The sequence below is a fragment of the Mustela nigripes genome, chromosome 11, assembly GCF_022355385.1.
Source record: "Mustela nigripes isolate SB6536 chromosome 11, MUSNIG.SB6536, whole genome shotgun sequence".
Taxonomy (NCBI): domain Eukaryota; kingdom Metazoa; phylum Chordata; class Mammalia; order Carnivora; family Mustelidae; genus Mustela; species Mustela nigripes.
Genome location: NC_081567.1, coordinates 6,809,324 through 6,833,224, shown reverse-complemented (window position 1 = coordinate 6,833,224; position 23,901 = coordinate 6,809,324). Strand labels below are relative to the sequence as shown.

Below are 23,901 nucleotides of genomic sequence, written 5' to 3'. Positions count from 1 at the left end.
CTCACGGCCCACCGCACCTGCCCAGGACTTGACGCCGGTCAGCTGCAGGACGACAGTAACCAAAGAAAACTCGGGCCGTCTGACCCGGAGTTTACAGCAATTCTGAGAGGGGGCAGTTTATGGTAAAGATGTATCTGGTTTGTGAAAACACCTGAACTTGAAACTTTCAGAGGTCCAAGTACGAATGGCCAGCCGTCTGCCGGAGACCCAAGGCTGGAACCTGGGACAGGTTAGGAGCACAGGAACAGATTCAAAACTTATTTGTACAGATAAGAGTTGAGACCACAGGAGTAAGTGGTTCTACGGGTAACAGTAAAGGAAGAGACAAACGGGTATCATAACCCAGCATTAAGAAATACTCGGGGACTGGGGCGCCTGGGTGGCTCGGTGGGTTAAGCCGCTGCCTTCGGCTCAGGTCATGATCTCAGGGTCCTGGGATCGAGCCCCGCATGGGGCTCTCTGCTCTGCAGGGAGCCTGCTTCCCTCTCTCTCTGCCTGCCTCTCCATCTACTTGTGATTTCTGTCAAATAAATAAATAAAATCTTAAAAAAAAAAAAAAAGAAATACTCGGGGACTAAAAAAAAAGAAAAAAAAATACTCAGGGACTGAGAGGAAGAATCATAATGGGAGACAGGAATAATCAGGAAAACCAGATGAATAAAATGCTCTGGCAGCTTCAAAGAGATGTAAAAAATAAATACTACTTTCATACAGCGGTTGAGATCATTCCCAGGTCTCATGGAGATGCTCTGAAGAAGCACGAGGGACCAGCGTGCGGGCAGAGAAGTGGCTGGTTCTTGTCTACGCTAACTGTTCATGGCCTAGCAGTTTGACCTGTGCGGGGGTCTTCCCTAGACCTCCACAGTCTCAATCTCCACGGCAGTGGCCATGCTCAGTGCCTCCCCCAACTCCAAAAAACGGTCCTGCCCGGAGCCTCTTCTCTAAAACATACAATATTTTACAAGACCCTGCTCCTCTCCTTCCAGAAATATTTTCTGTTCCATTACTGGTTCTTCCTTTTCAGTGGACGTTTTTAGGCTCTAACCTCAGAAATTAGCTGACAGGTCTGATTTGGGGGTTCAGAAACCTGCATGACTGACAAGCAGACTAGTGATTGTAAACAGGGATAGTCCACGGCCGAATCTCAAAGAAGAGCCAAAAGAGCGGGGGGTTTCATTACAGCTTTAAGAAATCAAAAACATATTGGGAGGTCGATCACAACATATGCTCCAAGGTCTTCAGACGGCAGTTCCAGACAGTTCCCCAACTTCTCCGTAACACCTTCCTCTCCGCCTTCTCCATGAATGACTTCCTCTCGCCCACAGCTGGAACAAGAAATCTACATATGCCCCCTGCGACCCAAAACCCAAGTACCCGCTGGTAAGCCCCCCCCCCCCCCGCCCACCCAGTAACTCCTTTCTAGTTTGGGTTGCTGGTCCTAAGTATCGTACCACACAGAATGACAAGCCACACACGAAATCCAACATGTGGGTACGAGCTGGGAGCAAATGTGTGCGTGACTGAGTCTGTGGCGGTACCTAAAATAGGACAGGAGTCTTGACAGCCAGAGGTCGTATGTGTGTGAAAGAAAAACAGTTTAAAAAAAAAAAAAAACTTACGAGTAAATTTTAAAGATTCCAGTTATACTCACGATTTCCTATTTTAATTCAAATAAATTTGGCTCCTGCATAGAAACACACTCAATCTCTCCTTCTAGAAAACTATTCTGTTTAATAGTGCACTTCGTTTATGCTACAGGATGAGCAGGATTGGGAAAACCGAACGAAAGATCATCCCTTCAGCTGGGCACCCTCGGAAGCTCCAGCCTAACCCAGCAAGGAGCCTGGTGGCCAGGTCAGGCCAGAGACTCCCCTTCTCTGGGCGTTGCGCTTCCTTTGCTGCCGAAGTCAAGAGATGGGGTCACGGGAGGTCCGGCTGCTGGGGCCCGATGTCACAGGTCATAGGTGACGGAGGGCAGGGCAAGCTGGCTGAGTGAGCTCCTTGAAAGCATTCTAGTCTTAGCAACTGGGGGTTTGGATTAAATCACTTTTCAGCACAGGAGCGGGGAGAGGAACAGCGAGAGAGGACAGAAGCAGGCCAACGCTGAATGCTTTCGATCCTTCCCCTGTGAGACTTTCTTCATCAGATGGATTTCCCAATCAGACCCGTCACAGCGGAGAAGGACAAGGAGCTCTCCCAACAAAACCGCCTCGCTGCTCTTGGAAACGGGCCTGCTGCTCCAAGAGCCCCCCAAAATACAGTTATCCCAGAAAACCTCATGGAACAGCCCCCCAATAAAATAACAAATCCCTCAGCACCAAATTTCCATTAATTGACAAAATCATGGAACAAAAAAAGTAACAACAAATAGCAAAGGTTCCTTACCAGAACCTAAAGCTGGATTAGGGACAGTGGCTTTGAAAGACAGCCTCTGTGTCCCCTTGTTAGCAAACAGCAGGACCCGGAACATTCTTTCCAGTGCCTTCGGTGCCGACTACATGGACTCCAACCAGAGGAGTCCTTGGAATTTTCTTCCTACTGTGCTTCCACTCCCCACCTCGGAAGGAAAGGCTCCTGTGGTGTGAGAGAAACGGGCTAGTGCAAACTCCCTTCCAAAATGGAAGGTGACCGGTCCCAGAGCTTCCCTGGCCTTCCTAGCACTCAACCTGCCGCTTGCTTCCGGGTGTCACTCCTGGGGGAAAGTGACCAGGTAGCTCGTCACGAGGGTGTGCCGGGATGATCTTCCCCCCATCTGCCCCGTTCTCTAAAGCGAAAGGTCTGAGCCGGAAGGGACACGTTCTAAGATGTTCATCCTTATGTAGTAAGGCAGGAGCTTGTTAGACTCAGAGGAAGTGAGGAAAACAGGTGCGCGGCTCTCTCTCAGGTAGACTCTCTGATGCTGAGCTCGGCAGCGACTCTGAGAGAACTTTTGCTCATTCCCATTACATTCAAAGGCTTCTCTCCAGTGTGAATTCTCTGATGGCGGACCAGAGCTGAGCTGTACCGAAAGGCTTTCCCACACTCACTACATTCATAGGGATTCTCCCCCGTGTGGATTCTTTGATGCTGAATAAGGCCTGAACTGTAGGTAAACTTTCCTCCGCATTCCATACATTCATAGGGCTTCTCTCCAGTGTGGATTCTCTGGTGCTGATAGAGGTGCGAGCTCTGGCTGAAGGCCTTCCCGCACTCGTGACATTCATAGGGCTTCTCTCCAGTGTGGATTCTCTGGTGATGGATGAGGGTAGAGCTCCGACTGAAGGCCTTCCCGCACTCGTTACAGGCGTACGGTTTCTCTCCAGTGTGGATTCTCTGGTGATGAGTAAGGGTAGAGCTCCAGCTAAAGGTCTTCCCGCATTCGCTACACTCGTAGGGCTTCTCCCCGGTGTGGATCCTTCGATGGAGGATAAGCGCAGAGCTGCAGCTGAAGGTCTTCCCACAATCGCTACATTCGTACGGCTTCTCTCCGGTGTGGATTCTCTGATGCTGAATGAGGTGCGAGCTCTGGCTGAAGGCCTTCCCGCACTCACTACATTCATAGGGCTTCTCCCCAGTGTGGATTCTCTGATGCTGAATGAGGTCTGAAGTTCGATTAAAGCTCTTGCTACATTCATCGCACTTGTGGGGTCTGTCTCCCACAGGAAGTCTCTGATGCGAAATAAGGTTAGAACTCACAGCGAGGCTGTTCCCAAAATCATTGTATTTCTCACTTCTCTCTCCCACAGGGGTTAGCTTTTCCTCATCCGTCACTTGACCGAAATCTTGTATCTTCCTGGTCAGTCTTTCTCTAGAGGAGCTCCCCAGTTGCCTCTTAAGACCGACTTCTTGGTCATAGGCGTCTTTGAATTTAAGACCCTGAGAAATACCCTTTTGGAATCTTCCCAACAGCACCCCATGTGATCCTGTATCTTCAGAAATTTCTTGATCGTGCTCAGTTCTGGTCTCACCATCTGGCACAATACAAAATACAAACATCACTTGGTCCTTGCGGAAGAAAGGATCAAGACCAGCGGGCAGGATAATGACGACAAGGGTGTTGACAGGGCTAAAAGCACATGCCTCTCATCTGCGTGCAGACCTGCCCGGGCTGGGGCCAGCTGGAGCACACAGAGAGATCAGCGTCGAGGAAATCAGGAAGGAGAAAGGCAAGTAGCAAAATCAAAGTGGAAAGAGCTGGAAGCATGGGGAAGGCTGGAGATGGGAGAAGAGGAAGACAGACCCGGCAGGGGCGGGAACCAGAAACAGAAGAGAACGGACATGCTTGTTTAACGAAGTGGCAAACTCCTCACGGAGGTCAGATGCTGGAAATGCAAGTGCGGAGAGGGTGGCTTCCAGAAGACAGGGGAGAAGAAACATAAGCAAGCGAGCGCAGAAGGGTGATGGGAAATAGTCGCGGAGCAGGAAGAAGCGACAAAGGGGAGGCCACAGAGACTGCCACAGCCCCACTTGAAAAGAACAACATCCAGCAAGCCACACACTCCAAATCCACGGAAACAGGCAAAAGACGGAGCTCAGTCCGCCTCTGGGCCCGAGGCCTCAAAGGCTGGGCTAAGATGTGAGGATCATAAACCGTCTTCTTGTCTGACTTCCTTATTTTCACTGCTTTAGGGTTTTCAAAGGGCGCTCTGAGCAGAGGAGGATGAAAAGGGTCTAGACAGTGAGCATTTTTAGTCTGTCAATATTTGAAGAAGTAAAGACAGGGCAGTGGGCGTCAGAGAACAGAAACAGCTGTTTCTCTCTCACCTGAACAGGCGTCCCTCCGGACCCTGCTGGTCTCAGCTCCCTTGGAACCCAGCACCCCTAGCTCTTCCTCTCAGGGCAGCCCAAAGATTGTGTCAAAATTCAGAAACGGAAATCCTTCCCATGGGACAAGTCCGGCTCATACCAAGTGGTCCCAGAGCTGGGTTCTGCACCTTGGATGTCAGGGGCCAGCACGGAAACGGGCAGGCAGTCTCCAGTGGGAGTGAGGGAGACGCCCCGGACCGCCCAGACAATGTTTTCGCTGCGGTGCGCGATGGACAAGGAGTTAAGTCCACAGACTAAAGGTTAAAGACGCCAGCTGCTCTCTGAAATAAGCAGAGAAACTTCTCCGGGAGCTGCAGCCGCACTGGTTCTGAACAAAGCCACAGATTCCTCGAGGTGGTACACGGAGAAGGGAAGGAGGAGTTCCAGAATGTGCACGTGGGCACAGAGCAGAACCACACGTGTTTAGGGATCCTGAGATGTTCATCTTTTGGAAAAGGCTCTGAATTATTATAAATGAAGAAATTACAAGGCAAAAAAGCAGCAGATTTGGAGCTGGAAGACCAGGGCTCGAGGCCTGCTACTTGCTAGCACCACCCGTGCAGCACTGAGGACCTCTGACTTCTCTTTCCTCACAAGCAGAACACTAGCGACCTCCGTTACTGCCTTATTGGGAGGTTTCCATGAGACAACGTAGAGGAAAGCTCTTTATAAACTGCCAATTACTCTACAAGCAGGAGTTACTATTGGTATTGTCGTCCGTCAGAATCTCCTGAGACTACGTCAATCCTCGGCTGATCATTTTGTGACTCAAGTGTCCCTAGCCCACAAGGAAACAAAGAAATGCCAAGGGAGTTTGACTGAGAAAGCGTTAACTCCTTACCCAGCGAGAACACATTCCCGTAATTCTCCAGCATCACATCCCTATAGAGGTCCCTCTGAGCAGGCTCCAAACGTTTCCACTCCTTCCGGATGAAGTACACAGCTACGTCCTCAAACGTCACCAACTCCTGAAACAACACGGTCTCGCATGCAATTTCAGGGTAAGGGACGGGACCAGCAGCACCAAAAATGATTGGGGATGGGGAGGAATCAGGAGTATCTAAGAGGGAGGGGAAAGCAGGTTATAGCAGAGGAAGAGGGGTCCGTTATTCAGCAGAAAGGACCATGTTCCCGATGGAGGGAATCACGGTTTGGGGCACAAATGTTTCCACGAAGACGGAAGGAAAAGCAGGATAAAGGGAACCACAGCTCACCTGGGACTTGGCCTTCAGGAGTGCAGCTGCCAACATCTCATCCCCCAGGCTGTCCTTGTTGGAAAATGCAGGAACTTTCGAGGAAGGAAGAGCTAAAGGGCGAGAAAAGGGTCCACGAGTGAACCCATCTGCTCTGTGGCCTCCCAACCCAGAGACGTCACAGGGTCCTAGGACAACCTAGGACTCACTCCCTCGGGAGGTGAGGTGTCCAAAGCTCTGTGCATCCTGCTCTCAAGCTCCAGGGCCCTTCCTTTCTGTCCGGTCACTGCGCCCTCCCAGAAACCGGCCCAGTCCACCCGCTGGTGAGAAGCACCTTCTTGTTCTTTCTCCCAAGCCTGGCCAGCAACGCAGACAATCCCGCTCCCATCCCTTCCACCCCTCCCCGCCTCTCTGAACTCGAACTTGTGCACAAAGGTCTCTTAGACCAGAGGAAACCAGCAGCCTCACCCAACCCCGACTGAACACCACAGTGCCCATTCTTTCTCTTTACCCCCAGGTCAAATCTAAACACTACAAATGTTTCCTTTTTTTTTTAAAGATTTTATTTATTTATTTGACAGAGGTCACAGTCAGGGAGGCAGGCAGAGAGAGAGGGGGAAGCAGGCTCCCCGCCGAGCAGAGAGCCCGATGCGGGGCTCGAACCCAGAACCCTGGGATCATGACCTGAGCCAAAGGCAGAGGCTTTAACCCACTGAGCCACCCAGGAGCCCCTAAACACTACAAATGTTTCCTGTTTCTGGGCTTGATCACATCTTTTCTTCTATAATTCTTAAATTAACGTATTTGTCCCTGAGAGACTCTAAACCCCTAGAGACACAAGACTGTGTATAATCAACGGGACAAAGAGATCCTTAAATGCTTTCTCCTGATTAGTATACCCCTTCGATGGCAATTGGCTCCAAAGTCAATGGCATAGGCCATGACAGCAGAATACGAATGCTCATTTCATCCTCAAGCCTGTGACCTACAAAGTGATTTCCCAAGAGCCTCCCGTAAGAGTCTGCTCCTAGAGAACACAAAGTAGGACTACAGGTCAGTTGCTGCCACGCGCCTGGAATTCTGTGACTGCGTCACGGTTTTCTTAATCCTGCACGAGGTCCCAACGGCCCTTCACAAATGCCTCGGCTGTCAAGTCCACCAACATCCGTTGTTGGCCTCAGTCAGCTTTCCCACTAGGCTGTAAGCTGGGAAGAACTGTGTCTTAGCCGCACCTGGATTCCAGGGGTTAGCATGGTTCCCCGTGAGCAAGACGGGCAGCGCGACTACTGAATGGCTGAATACAAGAATAAATGAATCTGTTTCTTACCACTCTCAAGCAGGGCCTGCGGTTCCTGAGATACACAATCGGCCTGAGTTTCCATGAGTAGGGCTAGAAGTTCTGGGCCTCCGGTCTACTGTCTGCAGACTCAGCAGGAAGCACTGCAGAAGTAGAGTCCAAGGTTCAATGATAAAAAAATAAAATTAAACAACAACAACAACAACAACAACAAACCCACCTCCCCGGAGCTAGCATTTCAGTTAGTACCCAAGATTATCAAGAGGAATCGCAGCAACCAGGACAGCCTTCCAGATCCTGGTGAGGACTGCCCTTGCTCCCTTTGGTGAGATTCCATGAGCACCACGGAAAGGGCCCCTGTTCCTGAACAATATTCCACCTTTGGCTCCCACAACACACCCAGTGATATTTGTAACAACAAGAAAACATGGAACCCTGGCGACAAGGACACTAACAGAATGAAATACTAACCAGCAACTGAAATTTGGAGGAAAAAAAAAAAAGGATCAAGTGTAAAAGTATGTACACACAGATGTTGCAAAATGTGTATGTACTGTATAAACTTTTTTTTCTTTAAGATTTTATTTACTTATTTATTTATTTGAGAGGGAGAGAGAGAGTGAGAGGAGTGGTCAGTGGGAGAAGGAGACTCCCTCCTGAGCAAGGAAGCCCGACGTGGGACTCGATCTCAGGACTCCAGGATCATAACCTGAGCCAAAGGCAGTCGCCCAATCACTGAGTCACCCAGGTGCCCTGTACTGTATAAACTGTTAAGAATGTTTGTGGTAGAGGCACCTGGGTGGTTCAGTGGATTAAGGCCTCTACCTTCGGCCCAAGTCATGATCCCAGGGTGCTGGGATTAAGCCCCACATCAGGTTCTCTGCTCGTCGGGGAGCCTGCTTCTCCCTCTCTGCCTACTTGTGATCTCTCTGTGTCAAATAAATAAATAATATCTTTAAAATTTTTTTTTTTTATTTTTAAGTAAATGTGGGGCTTCAACTCAGGATCCTGAGATCAGACCTAAGATCAAGAGTCAGAGGCTTAACCGACTGAGACACCCAGGTGCTTCTGTTTACAGATTTTTTTAAACTAACCTCATAAACAGTAGAGCCAACAGAAAAAAAAATTTACTTTATTAGGTTATTAGCTGTTGTATTACAGTGAGGGTGTACAACACTTTGAAGAAAAGGGGTCACAAAACAGCACCCAAATAAAAAAAGAGATCAGTGAAACTTCATGAGTTCTCCGTCTCTCATTTAAAAATCCCTGGGGAGGGCGCCTCGGTGGCTCAGTGGACAGGGCCTCTCTCTGCCTTAGGCTCAGGTCATGATATCAGGGTCCTGGGATCCAGCCCTGCACCAGGCTCCCTGCTCAGCAGGCGCCTGCTTCACACCTCCCGGGCCCTCCCCCTTCTCTGCCTGCCTCTCTGCCTACTTGTGACCTCTGTCAAATAAATCAATAAAATATTTAAATAAATAAATAACCCTGGGGATATAAGAGTTGACACCCAGAACTAAGGCAAATAGCTCCAATCTATTAATTATATTAGAGAAATGCTTCCTGCCCTTTCTGAGACAGCTGTCTGCTTCCAGTCTCAGCCGAAGGCAGGATGTTGCTGGGGGATGGGGCCCCTCTGTGGGCCTCAGTGCAGTGTCACCGCAGGGAGCAGCGGGCCTTCTTTCTATCTCCCTTTTCTCTAATACACGTCCTTGGGTAGGAATAGAAGTCCCTGACACAGGAACCAACACTTTAAAAAAAAACAAAAGCACATAAGATTACTTATTGGGGCGCCTGGGTGGCTCAGTGGTTAAAGCCTCTGCCTTCGGCTCAGGTCATGATCCCAAGGTTCTGGGATCAAGCCCCACATTGGGCTCTTTGCTCAGCGGGGAGCCTGCTTCCCCCCTCTCTCTCTCTGCCTGCCTCCTACCTACTTGTGATTTCTTTCTCTGTCAAATCAATAAAATCTTTTTTTTTTTTTTTTTTTTTTTTTAGAATTTTATTTATTTATTTGACAGAGAGAGATCACAAGTAGGCAGAGAGGCAGGCAGAGAGAGGAAGGGAAGCAGGCCCCTGCTGAGCAGAGAGCCCGATGTGGGACTCGATCCCAGGACCCTGAGATCATGACCTGAGCCGAAGGCAGTGGCTTAACCCACTGAGCCACCCAGGCACCCAAATCAATAAAATCTTAAAAAAAAAAAAATTACTTATTACTCCATTTTTATCCCTGCTAATGTCCCATTCCCCAGATGCTATGACAATCAAGAGAGGTCTGTTCTCTGTGGCTCTACTGAATAAAACAGAACGTGTGAGTATCTAGACAAAGGTTTGGATCTCAGGTAGAAGATTCTACTCCATACTCGAATGCTGTGACAAGAATCAACAGGCCAAGAACAGACAAAGCAGCCACCAGAACTTTCTTACACTTGGGCAAGAGAAAAGAAAAGAAAGCCCTGGATTTTGTCTACCTCCCTCTTTATTTGCTCACGTAACAAATCACTGTTGAGTGTCACTACATCGCAAAGCACTACTGAAAGGTACGTGAACCATATCTGCTTTATCATTACAGACAGTTGCATTCACATAAAAGCATAAAAAGGGGAGGGGCCCTGAGAGTCAAGAGTTCACAGACCTCTAGTGTTTGGGCAACAAGGGGGTACAGAATGCCCACCGATGCCTTTATACAGAGAAAGGCACTGAATGAGCCGTGAGCCAGGCCCAGGGGCAATCAAGGTGCCACGAGCGCCCTCCTCCCGGGGTCCCTTCCACTCTGTCTCAGAGCCAGCCATCTTTTGTCCCTATCAACCAACTTTACGATTTCCAGGACTGTTTATAAGCAGACACGTCCAACAAATCAGCTCTCAATCCAAACTCTCTTTAGAAAGGAAACTCAGAGGCTCTGACTCCAGAGGGAAAAAGCAAGCCTCCCTCCTCACAGCTGGGTTACCCAAAGCTGGAACTCAAAGGCATATTGTTAAGAACAAGTCCCCAGTGTCTGCATCAGCACACAATGTTTCTCATAGAAAAATCTCCATTGTGCCCCCACAGCTTCAGGTCCAGGCAGGGCCCTACCCTGCCCTGCTCTGCCAACGCCTCTCCCTAAAGCTGCTCCTAGGGACTCACAAAGATGACCTGGCAGTAAGAACAAGTCATGAAAAGCTTTACCTGCTGGAATCTTTCCTTCCTTCTTTGGAGTTAGGTCCTAGAAGACCAGAGTAGCAATTATCGGGGATTTGGAAGCCTCTGTGCAAGTTGCTGGGAATTCTAATTTAAGTTGATGGCAGTGCTGTACGATTAAGGGGGGGAAAGAATTAAAAATATTCATGTAAACTTCATTTCTACTCAAATACAAGGAAAAGAAGAGAACATCCATTAATCAACACAATTAAGACACAACTGGTTATCTGTGTTGCAACCCTGGAGAGCTCAAAGGCCACTGAAGGTTCTCCAGGTTAACCTCTCACCCAAGTGAAAGAAATGCCTTCTCAAGTTCTCAATGTTTTGACCCCTAACTTGCGAGAAACTCTCGACTTCAGGACAGAGTCTGGTCTGTTGATGTAAAGCTTCACCACCAGAAAGGTTTTGGGTTGGTAAAGTGAAAATCTATCCCCTCCACCTTACAGAGGCCCTGCACCCTACCGTATGAAGCTTCAAGAGTAGAATTTTCTCCTCCCACACAACCGTTCCTCAAACGCCTGCAAACCACATGATGCTCACTGTCCATACTCGTCTCTTCTTGTGGATAAGAACCTTTAGCTCCTCTCATTATTCCATATATTTCGGGTTCATCACCCTGCCTAGCCTCGCCTGGAGCTGATGAATGCCATTCGGAGCGGAAACATCCATCTGCGTTCAATCCCACGTCAGGGATCTAACACAATTGAAAGCGGGAGCCAGACGCGACTTTTATCATTCCCCGTAAGGAACTCGATTGAGCGCCAGCGGGATTATTCCCGGGATCTAAGTTTGCACCGCAAACTCCCCCGCTCCCGCCCCGCATCCCAGACCTAGTTCTAACTGCGAACACTTCGTGAACTCCTACTCAGATCTCAGAGCCGGCGAAGTACAGACTTCTCCTGCCACTGGCGCGAATCACTGTGTTAACACCAAATAAAAGCGTCTGGGAGAATTACCAAGTTAGGGGAGCTGTCATCAGCTGTTCTAAAGACAGCGGCCCGTTTGCAGCCACACTGGAACTTTTATGGGCTCGAGCTGAGCTGTCACAAGCCCAGAACTCGAGCCCCTTTCCTCCCCTCCTAGCAGGGCCCCGTTTGGCAGAGGGAGGTCCCCGGGGAAGCGGAGTCGGGGAGCGGCTGCGGGGGAGGGAGCGGCGCCTCCCGGCATCCTGCTCCGGGCTGGCCTGGGGACCCCGCGGGCCGCAGCGGCGCGGACACCACCCCTTTCCCTGGCGGGCACAGCCTCCGTCTCACCGCGAGCCCCGGGGGCCGCCGGACTCACCCTGGGGGCAGGGACGGGAGATTTGGGGGGCCGGACACAGATCAGGCCCCGTTGGACCCTGTCACAGACCCACACACCGGGACAGAACAAAGAACGGAAGTTCTCTCTATTTCGCTTCCGGGTCGGACCTTTTCACTACCCATCCCATCCCCGCAGCCCCCACGCCCACTTGTTCTCTCTAGGAACTCTGGAGGAGTTCGCCTCTCGGTGATTCGCTAAGTCCCGGCCTAGGCCGCGCGGCTCCCTCGCGGACGCCAACGCCCGCCCTGGAGCTCCCGCCCGCCGCCGCGCGCCCCCTGATGGCCGGGCGGGGCGAAGCGCCGCGCCCCTCGGCCTCAGGGCGCAAGTTCGGGCGCCGCAGACCTGAGGCGGCGGGGGCGGCGTGGGTATCCCGCGTGTCGGCGAGGGCAGAGGAAAACGCACCTTGCCAGAGCGGTCGGGGTACCGAGCCCACCCGCAGCCAGCAGGAAGACTTCGAAGTTTTAATCACTAGAAAAAATTCACCTTTATTTGAAATGTCCAAATAAACCGAGTTTTGTGTTTGTTTCATGTAAAAAATACCCCCTTTAAAATCCGAAGAGAATGTTCCAGCCCATCAGAGAGTTCCCGTGAGGGCAAATCCTATACAAGCGATGAGAGAAAACAAACTCGGGGAAACTGGCAAGAGCTCCCCCCCCCCCCCCCCCCCCCCGCCCAAATGTGGGAAATGCTTGGGGGCGAGAGGGAAGGGCTTCGTGGTTTGTGGTTTGCTCACTTTTTTTTTTTTTTTTAAAGATTTTTAAAGAAATTTATTTTATTTGGCAGAGATCACAGATAGGCAGAGACGCAGGCAGACAGAGGGGGAAGCAGGCTCCCTGCCAAGCAGAGAGCCCGATGCTGCGGTGCTGCGGGTCATGACCTGAGCCAAAGGCAGAGGCTTTAACCCACTGAGCCACCCAGGTTTGCTCACTTTTATGCCCTCCCAGGAGTAGTCCCATAAGTGTCGGAATCAAATCCTTCCAGGGCACGTACGGAATGAAATCTTGTGATACTCTGAGTAACGAGGGCGCTCCTGGTGCCCCTTCCGGCTCTGCCTCCCATTTATTCCGCTTGCACTGTATCCCGTCTTGATGGCGCCGACAGTCCCCTGTGCGAATGCAGCAGCTCTCACTCTCCCGGGACGGCAGTCTAAGCACAGTAATTTAAGTGACCAATTCCGGCAAAATAGGGAAACTGCTAGGAAAGGAGACTTTCCAGAGGTACTGCAGGGCCGCGCGGGGGGGAAAGGGACCGCCAGGCAGAGGTAACAGCCAGGACAAAGGCCTGGGGGCAGGACAGAGCAATGCACAATCTCTAATACCACTTGAGGGGTGGCCTGAGATGGGTGAGGGCGGGACCGGTGTGCAGTCCCTGCAGACCACAGTGAGAATTTGAGCAAATGCTTGGGATAGCCAAGCCACTCAGTAAACTCCATACCCAACCCCTCTCCACCAAAACACAACACACACACACACACACTCACTCACTCTCTCTCTCTCTCTCTCTCTCTCTCTGTCTCTCCCCACCCTGATATTTTATTTGTTTTTAAACTCTCCTCAATTCCTTTTTCTTCCACTTCTACCTCCAGGACAAGAAAAACAGAGACGAGGAAGGAGGCAGTGGAGAGGCAAGAACAGGGCGGAAATGGTCTCCTCAAAGCGGGATGGTTTGTTCTGCAAAAGGTCCCCTAATGACAATCCGAAAGGAACAGCTCTGACGACCCAGCACGTTCGTGCTATCAACTAACTCTCTCACTCTGGGGCTGAGAAGTCAATTTGTAGCTCATGGTTGCTGTTTGCCCCAGAGCCCAGCCAGCTGGGTAATTCCCAGCAAGTTCTCGAAGGCCATGCTCTGAATGGCCTTATTCTTCGGAGTGTCATAAGTCACCTAGGGGAGGCATGAGGCAATCCCCCAAGGTGGGAAAGGGAGTGTTTGAACTTCTGTAAAGCATTTATCTAAAAAAAAAAGGGAAAAAATAAGAGTAAAAAAGTAAGCCTACAAAAAGTCAATAGAAGGAAGGGCACTGGTGTCCTCACTGGGGTCTTGTGTCAAAATACAGCTGTTTTCAGACAAGGATATGACCAAAATTCCAGGTAGGGATGGGGGATGGAGAACACAAATATTCTCAGAGTGTCTGTGTAGACAGCTCGTTTTGAGAGAATCAATTGCCAGAGCCTTATATTTTCTATCTATATACCTTTAAAATTGCTCCCTTGGAGAGGGTGCCCTTCACAGCCATCTTCCCTCCTGATGAAGATAGTCCGGTTTCCCACCCCAGATCTGGCTTCTTAGACTACATATATGACAGTCAACTGACAGCTCAGACAGAGAGCACAAGCAGGGGGAGCGGCAGGCAGAGGGAGAAGGGGACTCCTGGTTGAGCGAGGAGCCCAAGGCAGGACTTGATCCCAGGACCTGGGGTCATGACCAGAACCAAAGTCAAATGTTTAGCTGACTGAGCCACCCAGGTGTCCCAGTGTGAGCTCATTTCAGATTGGTCCCAGTGTCATTCCAATAGAATCTCATTGAATCTGAAAGCCTTTTGGCACAAAATCCTCAGGTTCACTTTTTTCTAAATATAAAATTAGCTATTTCTCTGAGGAACACTGGTGCCACATAGTTGGGGTGGGAGGGGGAAATACAAACATATTGGGGTTCACATTATTTCTGGGCAACTGCTCTTGGACAGAAATAAAAAAAGGTATCTTATTGTAAAGGAATGAGTTACATTGATACTGCCAGTCCATTTTTGAATTCTTTTGTAGAACTATACTCCTTTATTTTCTATGGGTAAACCTTCATTTAAAAAAAAAAAAGCTTAAAAACTTTTAAAAGATTTTATTTATTTATTTGAGAGAGAGAGAGTGAGAGAAGGAGCAGGGAGAGAGGGTAAGCAGATACCCTGCTTTACAGGGAGCCCGACATGGGGCTTGATCCTGGGACTCCAGGACCCGAGCTGAAATCAAACACTTAATCGAGTCAGGTGTTCCCCCCAAAAAACTTTTTTAAAGTAATCTCTACCCCCAACATGGGGCTCAGAATCAAGACCCTGAGATCGAGTCACATGCTCTACTGACTGAGCCAGCCAGATGCCCCCTTCATTTCAAACTAAATAAATATAATGGTTTATTTTTTCTGGCATTTCAAGTAAATAGTTCTCAAAATAACAATACAGTATTCATAGAAATGATACAATTACTGAATAAAGTGTAAAATTTTTAGCCTTTTTTTCCCCATCACTGTCTTTAATGCTGCCCCCTTTTTAAAAATTTTATTTCCAGGGGCGCCTGGGTGGCTCAGCGGGTCGAGCATCCAAACTCCTGATTTGCTCTCAGAGTCGTGGGACTGAGCCCTGCGTTGAGTTCTGTGCCGAGGGTAGAGCCTGCTTGTCTTTCTCCCTCTGTTCTCCCCGCTACCCCAGCTCTCCTTCTCTTCAATAAATAAATAAAATCTTTAAAAAAATTAAAAGGAGATTTTTTTTTTTTAAGATTTCATTTGACAGAGAGATCACAAGTACTCAGAGAGGCAGGTAGAGAGAGAGGGGGAAGCAGGCCCTCCGCTGAGCAGAGAGCCCAATGTGGGTCTTGATCCCAGGACCCTGAGATCATGACCTGAGCTGAAGGCAGAGGCTTAACCCACTGAGCCATCCAGGTGCCCCGAGATGTTTTCTTTTTTTTTAAAGATTTCATTTATTTGAGAGAGTGAGAGAGTATGAGCTGGGTGGGAGGGGGGTGAGGAGCAGAGGGAGAGGGAGAAGCAGACTCCATGCTGAGCAGGGACCCCAATGGGGGGGTCGATCCCAGGGCCCTGGGATCATGACTTGTCCCGAAGGCAGACACCCAACCAACTGAACCACCCAGGTACCCCCTAAAATGAGATCTTTTCTATTAGCTTGGGATGAATTTAAAGCTTACATGTCTTTAATAAGTTATATATTTTTAAGGTGTATACCATGGTACATTTTGTTGTGTATTTTACAATTTAAAAGGTTGAAAAAAGTGAAATGTGAACATATATTAGCTCTGATATTACTATAAATGTAGTAGTAAGAGTGAAAATTGGTTTATTCATCTAGAATCGTATTTTTGAATCATATACTTGGACTATATGTAAGTCATGGTAGACAGACTGGACGGGGTGAAATTAAGCCATTACACAGAAATGTGCAAACAGCTATGTGTTATTTCCCATCTCAAGCTAGATCGGACACTTCTGTCTCCTAGCAGCAGGCAATCTCCACCAGAGAGAATTCTGGAGGCGGTCTGCAAGGAAAGGGCCACTGCTCTGATTTCCAGGCTAGTACTGAGGGGCTATTCTAGATTTTATAGTCACGGTGTATTTCCTGGGATGCACAAAGCTGCCATCTCATCCACAAATATACATTTTACAGGTGTAAGTGAGTCCCCTCAGTTCATCAGATTTTACCACATTTGGGGAGACAAACCGTTGGAAGCACTGCTGCCTTCAGATGCCAGGGGCGGGACTGTAAGATTCACGATGCCCAGCGAAAAATCTGAATTTCAGATAAACACTGAATCATTTTTTTGTGTAAGTATGCCCCCAGTATTATGTAGACTCCAAATGTAAGTCTTGTGCATTTGCCTGCATGTGTGTGAAGATGCATATTTGGGTGATATGGGGGGGCATGACTCACAGCATCTTCAGACCAACAGCCTCAAAGCCCCTGGGGACAGTTTCTTCCGTCTACCAGGGGTTCTCAGCCACTCTGCCGGAGCGAAGAAGGCACTGCATCCTAACCACAGCTGGACACTGAGATGGGAGCAGAACTCGGGTATACCAGTTGCTCCCGTTTGTTGTGTTGTTCTGTAAAGGTCCCCAGATTCGAGTACTAGGTGCCTACAGAAGCCACCAGCTCAACAGTGCACCCGCTCTTGGGTTTCATCCTTCCCTCCTTTCCTGCTCCTTCATACCTGGCTTCCTGGAATCATCTCCCTCAATAAACTATCTGCCCTTAAGCCCTTGTCACGGGCTGTTTCAGGGGAAATCCAACCTGTTAACAGTCGGTGCTGGAAGTGGCCCTAGAAACGGGCGCCCTCAGGATGGGATCCCGGGAACAGGTCACTCACTGGTCAGAAGGTTAGGAAGAGGAGCCTGTCAGGAAGGTTCCCACCAGTTACGGCAGGGGATGAGATTCAGGTAGAAAAGGAAGCATTAGCTTCTGTAGTAGTCCTAGAACTTGAAACATTATTGGCATAGCGGCAATTATGAGGACTCCAGTTTCTCTCTCAAGCTTTGAAGAAAGAAAATTACAGGCTTAGTTCGGCCAATTATCATTTCAGGGCATGTTGTGAAAGCCCTAGTCGCCCACAGGAGGGATTAAGAGAGATCCCCATCTTCTGTAGCAAGAGCAGACGGGCCTGAACACCAGCTCACGGCCGACTGCGAGGGTGGCAGAACTGCAGAGACAGCTAAATGCCAAGTCTTGTCAAGTCATTTATCCCCAAACTCTGGGCCCCAACTGGGAGATAGACTCGGATGCTGATGCATGGGACACCTGGGGAGGTGTGCTCGAGTACCTCAAGCCCCCAATTCTCCAGAAGCCTCCAGCCCAACAAACACATCTCCCTCCCCTCCTTGCTATAGGAGATTAGGCTCTTCTTGGAGACCAAGCAAAGATCTCACCTGACTCCAGGCAGGGGACAGACAGGATGGACTTAAAGGAATCATGCTGGATCTTAATGAGGTGTGAGGTTTATAGAAGGAAACTTCAGAGTCGGATTTTCAGACTGTGGCCGAGGCATATACAATCAAAACGCACACAAGGCTGACAAATGTCCTCCCTGATGAAAACAATGTGTTTGGCATACAGAAAAATAAATAAATAAATAAATAAAATAAAGCACAACGTAGACCAAGATGCAGCTGCTCTACCCCAATTTCCTGATCCATACTTTCAGGAGCATGAAAAGTTCTAATTACCCCAAATCCAAATCTCCCCGAAGCTAAAACCAGTAGGAATAGTTTCCTCTCTTGAGAACAGTATTCAGTAACCAACACACCATGAAACAGTCCGGAGGCAAGTTTACAAGATGTTATAAGTTTATTCCGAATCAGATTAAATTGCGTTCCATGTGGTTCGATTCTTTACAAATCCTATTTCTTTAATATATGTTAAAACGGTTAAACAGTTTCAGTGCTTCTTCCTTAATTATATGGGATATACTCAGTTTTAACTATACAAGAAGCAGTGCCGGCCTGGCTGATGGGACCCAAAGCGTTGTGAGGGGACCGCGCTCAGCGGCCCACCAGCGCCACCTTCCCATGGTGCCACCACTGAACACCCTCTCCTCCGGCACCCCTTGATGTCGAGTGAAACAAAATCTACGACTAGAGTTTATATCGCAATTACTGGGCTTCTCCCTAGCATCCAAGGGCTAAAGTTTAATAAAAACAAACGCCACCGAGAGAGCATTACTTGACACTTAAAGCCCTTCTCCCTCTCCGGTGTGGACTCGCTGATGTTTGGAAAGATTGGACTTACTACAGAAGGTTTTTCCACAGTGATTACACCAGTAGGGCTTCTCCCCGGTATGGATTCTATGATGTTTATTAAAATTTGAGCTGTGGTTGAAGGCTTTCCCACACTCCTTACATTTGTACGGCTTCTCTCCGGTGTGGAGCCTCTGGTGAGAACTGAGACCTGCGTGCTGGCTAAAGCTCTTTCCACACTCGTTACACTGGTAAGGTTTCTCCCCAGTGTGGATCCGATAGTGTCGGATGAGGCTGCCTTTCCCACTGAAAGCTTTTCCGCAATCTTTACACTGATAGGGTGCCTCTTCCGTGTGCATTCGCTGATGTTTAAGGAGGTCTGAGCTCTGACCAAAGGCTTTCCCACACTTACAGTCATAGGGCCGGTCCACCAAGTGTGTTCTGTAATGGAGGGTCAGGTTTGAGCTGTGGCTGAAAGCTTTCCCACATTTGGTGCACACATAGGGCTTCTCCCCAGTGTGCGTTCTCCGGTGCTTGGTAAGATTTGAGCTATTACTAAAGGCTTTTCCGCACTCGGCACAGATGTAACGCCTCTCTCCTGGGGCAGGTTTAGTGGGAATCAATTCTCTGCCTTTCTTGGAACCTTTGTCTAGAAGAGGAGTTTTTGTTCCTCTTTCCTTTTCAAGGTTTGCCCACTGCCTTTCTAACCTGGCCTCACATTTACTGGCAACGACCATGGGAGTAACCTCCCTTTTGAGTTCCTGAGACTCTTCAGAACTTTTCTGCTCATCTATGGAGTCCTCATTCTGGGTGTTCGAGTTACGATCTGAAACAAGAAGCAGAGTAAGGGCAGGTCAGTTGTTTTATTTTCTGAGAAGGAACCTGAAGGAGAAACAGAAACGTCAGCTGACGTTGGGAGCAAGTACTGCTCGGTGGCACATCACAACACGACATGGACACAAGTCACCACCAGACCAAGCTTGCAGTCCGAGGCTTCCACACCAGCCCCCAGCCCAGCAGCAGCTACGACAGTATGACGAGCACACAGCTTTCTCTGCCGGGAGAAGAGCTTCACATAAAGAGGGCAGGAGGGCCACACCAAGCCTCCTGGGACAGGAGCAAAGGAGCGGGGTGATGGTCAGGCACAAACAACAGGTAAGAAACAGTGCCGAACGGTCCAAGTTGATTAAGGAAAATTAACAGGGTAATTAAGGGAGATGAGGCCAGTGGCAAACTCATGAGATCCACGTGCTCACGGAAGTGGACTATAAAAGCAACAAAAGAGGACCAGGCTAGTCCCAGATCGTCTTTACATCAAAGTGCTCACCTCCCAGAAGCGTCTGATTCCCAGCATGTACCCGACAGCGGCTGTGTCTCATGCCTCTTTCGGTTCTCAAGTTAATACTGCTAAAACCAGACTGAAGCCAACCATCTTTTTCAGAGCACTACACGAGGCCGCCACACTTTCAAGCGCACACACGAAAAAGGGGAGTAAGAGAAATCCACACTGAACCAGGGGCGCCCTGAGACCTGCTGGCCCCCCCAGGAGTACAGAAGTCTCTGTCAACACAGTTCTTTCCTCTTAGCCCCTTCCCTGGTCCCTGGAGCTCCCTCTCCACTCTACCATCTCTTTGTCCTGGCCACCGGCAGCGACAGATCCGTGTCCCTTTCACTCTGGGTGATGAGCAGTCGCCTGGCTACATGCACAGACTTTCCTTCAAGCTGCCGTGTACTACGTGTGGGAAATAAGTAGCTCAATAAATAAGCAAAATATTTTAAATAACCTTATGAGGCAGAAGCTGAAAAGAATTTACCTGGGACCATTTCTGCACAATCCCATGCTGATTTTAACAGCTCCTTCGTTCAGTCATTGACAAATGAACAAGCATCACCTATCACTGTTCCTTCAACCTGTTACACCTCTGTGAACAGTGCCCCCCAACTTTTTTTTACAGCTTTTCTTTGGCACAGAGAGAGCACAAGCAAGGGGAGCGGCAGAAAGAGGGAGAAGCAGCCTCCCCACGGAGCAAGGAGCTTGATGTGGGACCTGATCCCAGGACCCTGGAATCATGACCCGATGGGAAGGCAGACGCTTCAACTGACTGAGCCATCCAGGTGCCCCAAACAGTCCTGCTTTTAAACTCACTCTGACCAACCCTTTTTAAGAGTACGTCCTGTCCCCACACTGACTCTCTGCGTGAGACGCACTTGGGAGGAAGGGGAGGCACTCGTCCTGCCTAGGCACCCAGACCAGGCAAATCAGTCTAGGGGCAGTGCCTCACAACCAGTAATTAGAATTATTCTGTTTCTTCCACCACAAAGGCGTGGGGGCACCAAGCACACAGCATGGCAGACAGTCCCTACCTTGACTCTTTCTCAGCTCTGGAGTGAGATCCTCCTCTTCCCCAGTCTCCTGGATGTACAAGGGCTCCCAACCCTCGCTTTTGTGACTGGTCTCCGCAGACTGGGGCTGTGCGCTGCTTGGAAGCGTTGCTGTTCCTGAGGACCTCTTCTCCCACACCTGTTGCTGTTCCTTTGGAGGAGGTGAGACCTCGAGACAACCAGGAACGGTGGGGTTTGTGCACAGCTCATCTCAGAACTACAGGTGATCCCTGAACACGAGGCTGAACTACACAGGCCCACTTATACGTGTATTTTTTTTTTTTTTTTTGGATACAAACAGTACAGTAAATGTACTTACTCTTCTTACGGTTTTCTTAAATATTTTCCTTTCTCTAGCTTACTTTATTATAAGAACAAGGCATATAACACACATAACGTACAAAATAAGTGTTAATTGGCTATGTATGTTATCGGTAAAGCTTCCAGTCAACAGGAGGCCATTTAGAAGTTAAGCTTTGGGGGAATCAAAAAAGTTAAATTGGGATTTTCAAACGAACGTGTGCTGGAAGGTGGGGGGAGGTTAACAACCCTAACCCCTGTGTTGTTCAAGGGTCCACTGCAGAAGGAAAGCAAGCCCCAGGAGAGCTAAAGCACAACCGCTTGGAAAAAGAAAGCAAACACATCCACAGCTAAGGATCAAGAGCGGACAGGAGAAGGGAAACAGGAGGCAATGTGATCTAAGTCAGCAGAAACTTCTACTCAGCTCCTCCCACTGGACACATAAGCCCAATCCTGCCCAGCGTGCTCCATTCCCAGCCTCACAGCATGTGAGGTCTCCCCAGTCTACCTGCTGTGCTGGCTCGTCCAGTTCCTGCTCCAGATCCTCTAGGAGAGTGACAGCCTCTTCGGCGCTCTCCGGGCAGTGCTCCTGCACCCAGGCCTGGAGCTCCTGGGGCAGGATGGTCAGGAACTGCTCCAGCACCAGCAGCTCCAGGATCTGCTCCTTGGTGTGGATCTCGGGCCTCAGCCACTCGCAGCACAGCACCCGGAGCTGGCTCAGGGCCTCCCGGGGACCAGGTGTATCATGGTAGCCAAACTGCCGGAAGCGCTGGCGGAACACCTCCAGACTAGGAAGGCTCTGCCTTTCCTCTTCGTCCTCATCTTTAACCACCAGAGGCCCCCTCTCCCGTGGAGGCCGAGGGCCCCGAACTGCAGCTGTGCCCAAAACCTTGGTCATCGCACTGATTCCAGAAACAGCCTCACTACAGGTGGGACTCTGTGGAGCAGCAGTATCGGTTCCTTCGGGTTTCTGGTTCTTCAGGGCTACACGTTAAACCTGAAAAAATATTTACCATAAATTACAGAAAAAAGAAAAAAAAAAGATGCTTTTTAGGTCTTGACAGCCACACCTTTAGCAGACAAAATTGTGGAAATTATGGCCACTATAAAACTATCACAAAAATTATTTTTCAAGGGCGCCCAGGTGGCTCAGCTCTTAAGCAGCTGCCTTCAGCTCGGGTCATGATTCCGGGGCCCTGGAATCGAGCCCTGCATCAGGCTCCCTGCTCAGCGGGAAGCCTCCTTCTCCCTCTCCCACTCCCCCTGCTTGTGTTCCCCCCTCTGCGTCTCTCTCTGTCAAATAAATAAATGAAATCTTAAAAAAAAAAAAATTACGGTTCAAACTCATTCAGGAGGCAGCTCGGGATATCCTACTTAATCTTACTTTGTCTCTACTCTAATAAAAAGTGCACAATGTTATAATTTTAAAATGATTTTAAATTAACTTTGCTCCAAAAACTTTCAGAATCTTACAACCCCGGGGCACCTGGGTGGCTCAGTGGGTTAAGCTCTGCCTTCTGCTCAGGTCATGATCTCAGGCTCCTGGGATCAAGCCCCACATCAAGCTCCCTGCTCAGTAGGAAGCCTGCTTCCTCCTCTCCCACTCCCCCTGCTTGTGTTCCCACTCTCGCTGTGTCTGTCAAATAAATAAATAAAATCTTAAAAAAAAAAAAACTTATAATTCCTGAGATTTCAAAAGAACATCGAGAGGCCAAATGCAGCCTTTCTAAATCCAAAACTTTGAGCTTCAATACTAAAAATTTAATTTGCTAGCCAAGGGTTCATGGCTGGCTCAGTCAGTAGAGCATGAGACTCTTGATCTCAGGGTTGTGAGTTCAAGCCCCACATCAAACCCCCTACTTTACCAAAAAAAAAAAAAAAAAAAAAAAAAAAAAAAAAAAAAGCTAGTCAAATGATGGGGCGAGTCAGCATAACCAGGAATTGTGCTAGAAGGCTGGAATTAACTAGAGTATTTTAAAATAATTGAATAAGGGCGCCTGGGTGGCTCAGTGGGTTAAACCCTCTGCCTTCAGCTCAGGTCATGATCCCAGGGTCCTGGGATCAAGCCCACATCAGGCTCTCTGCTCAGCAGGGAGCCTGCTTCCCCCTCTCTCTCTCTGCCTGCCTGTCTGCCTACTTGTGATCTCTGTCAAATAAATAAATAAAACCTTTTAAAAAATAATAATTGATTATAACTAATGATGTAATTTTTAAAAATCTGTTTGTTTCAAAGATCCCATTTATTTATTTGAGAGAGAGACTGCGAGCATGTAGGAGGCAGGGGGAGACAAGCAGACTCTGCACTAAGCTTGGAGCCCTACAAAGGCTGACCCCACGACCCTGAGATCATAAACTGAGCTGAAACCAAGAGTCTGGTGCTTAAGTGACTGACTGAGCCACCCAGGTGCCCCAATGATGTAATTTTGAGCCTCACCTGACCCACTTTTAAGTAGGGCACATGCAAGTTTTTAAATGTCCTTTACCTTTAGGTTTCACAGAAGGACAATTGGAATGACAGAGATTAAACTAACAGTAACCTATACTCTTACAGAGGTATTCATTTTAATGAGATATATATTGCTGAGAAGAAACTGGAAAAAAAATTAAACTCAGTAAATTATACAAATACAAAATGCTTAAAAGTATTTTTTTTTTAATATTAAATATTTTAGGGGCGCCTGGGTGGCTCAGTGGGTTAAAGCATCTGCCTTCGGCTTAGATCATGATCTCAGGGTCCTGGGATCGAGCCCCGCATTGGGCTCTCTGCTCAGCAGGGAGCCTGCTTCCTCCTCTCTCTCCGCCTGCCTCTCTGCCTACTTGTGATCTCTGTCTGTCAAATAAATAAATAAATAATATTTAAAAAATTTTAAATATTTTAAATATGTCAGTCAGTTGATACATTGGAACATCAAAAATATGTGCAGTAAATACAATTACTTCAATTTTCCTCATTTGGCAAACAAGTGAAGTCCATTCATTCAACATCCACTCGAAGGCCTGCCGTGGGCTTGGTGCTGGGGG

At 48.8% G+C, this 23,901-nt stretch overlaps 1 protein-coding gene across 1 annotated transcript in view; it reads right to left on the bottom strand.

Moving 5' to 3' along the window:
* Positions 1–1,644: 1,644 nt before the first annotated feature.
* LOC132027277 (uncharacterized) overlaps positions 1,645–23,901 on the bottom strand; it is a 30,847-nt gene continuing 8,590 nt past the window's right edge. The window contains 9 exon segments of the mRNA XM_059416028.1: positions 1,645–2,952; positions 2,955–3,950; positions 5,627–5,753; positions 6,000–6,091; positions 7,306–7,390; positions 11,731–11,788; positions 18,199–19,024; positions 20,563–20,749; positions 21,389–21,877. Coding sequence (XP_059272011.1) covers positions 2,765–2,952; positions 2,955–3,950; positions 5,627–5,753; positions 6,000–6,091; positions 7,306–7,390; positions 11,731–11,788; positions 18,199–19,024; positions 20,563–20,749; positions 21,389–21,778 — 2,949 coding nt within the window. The 5' untranslated portion in view covers positions 21,779–21,877 and the 3' untranslated portion in view covers positions 1,645–2,764.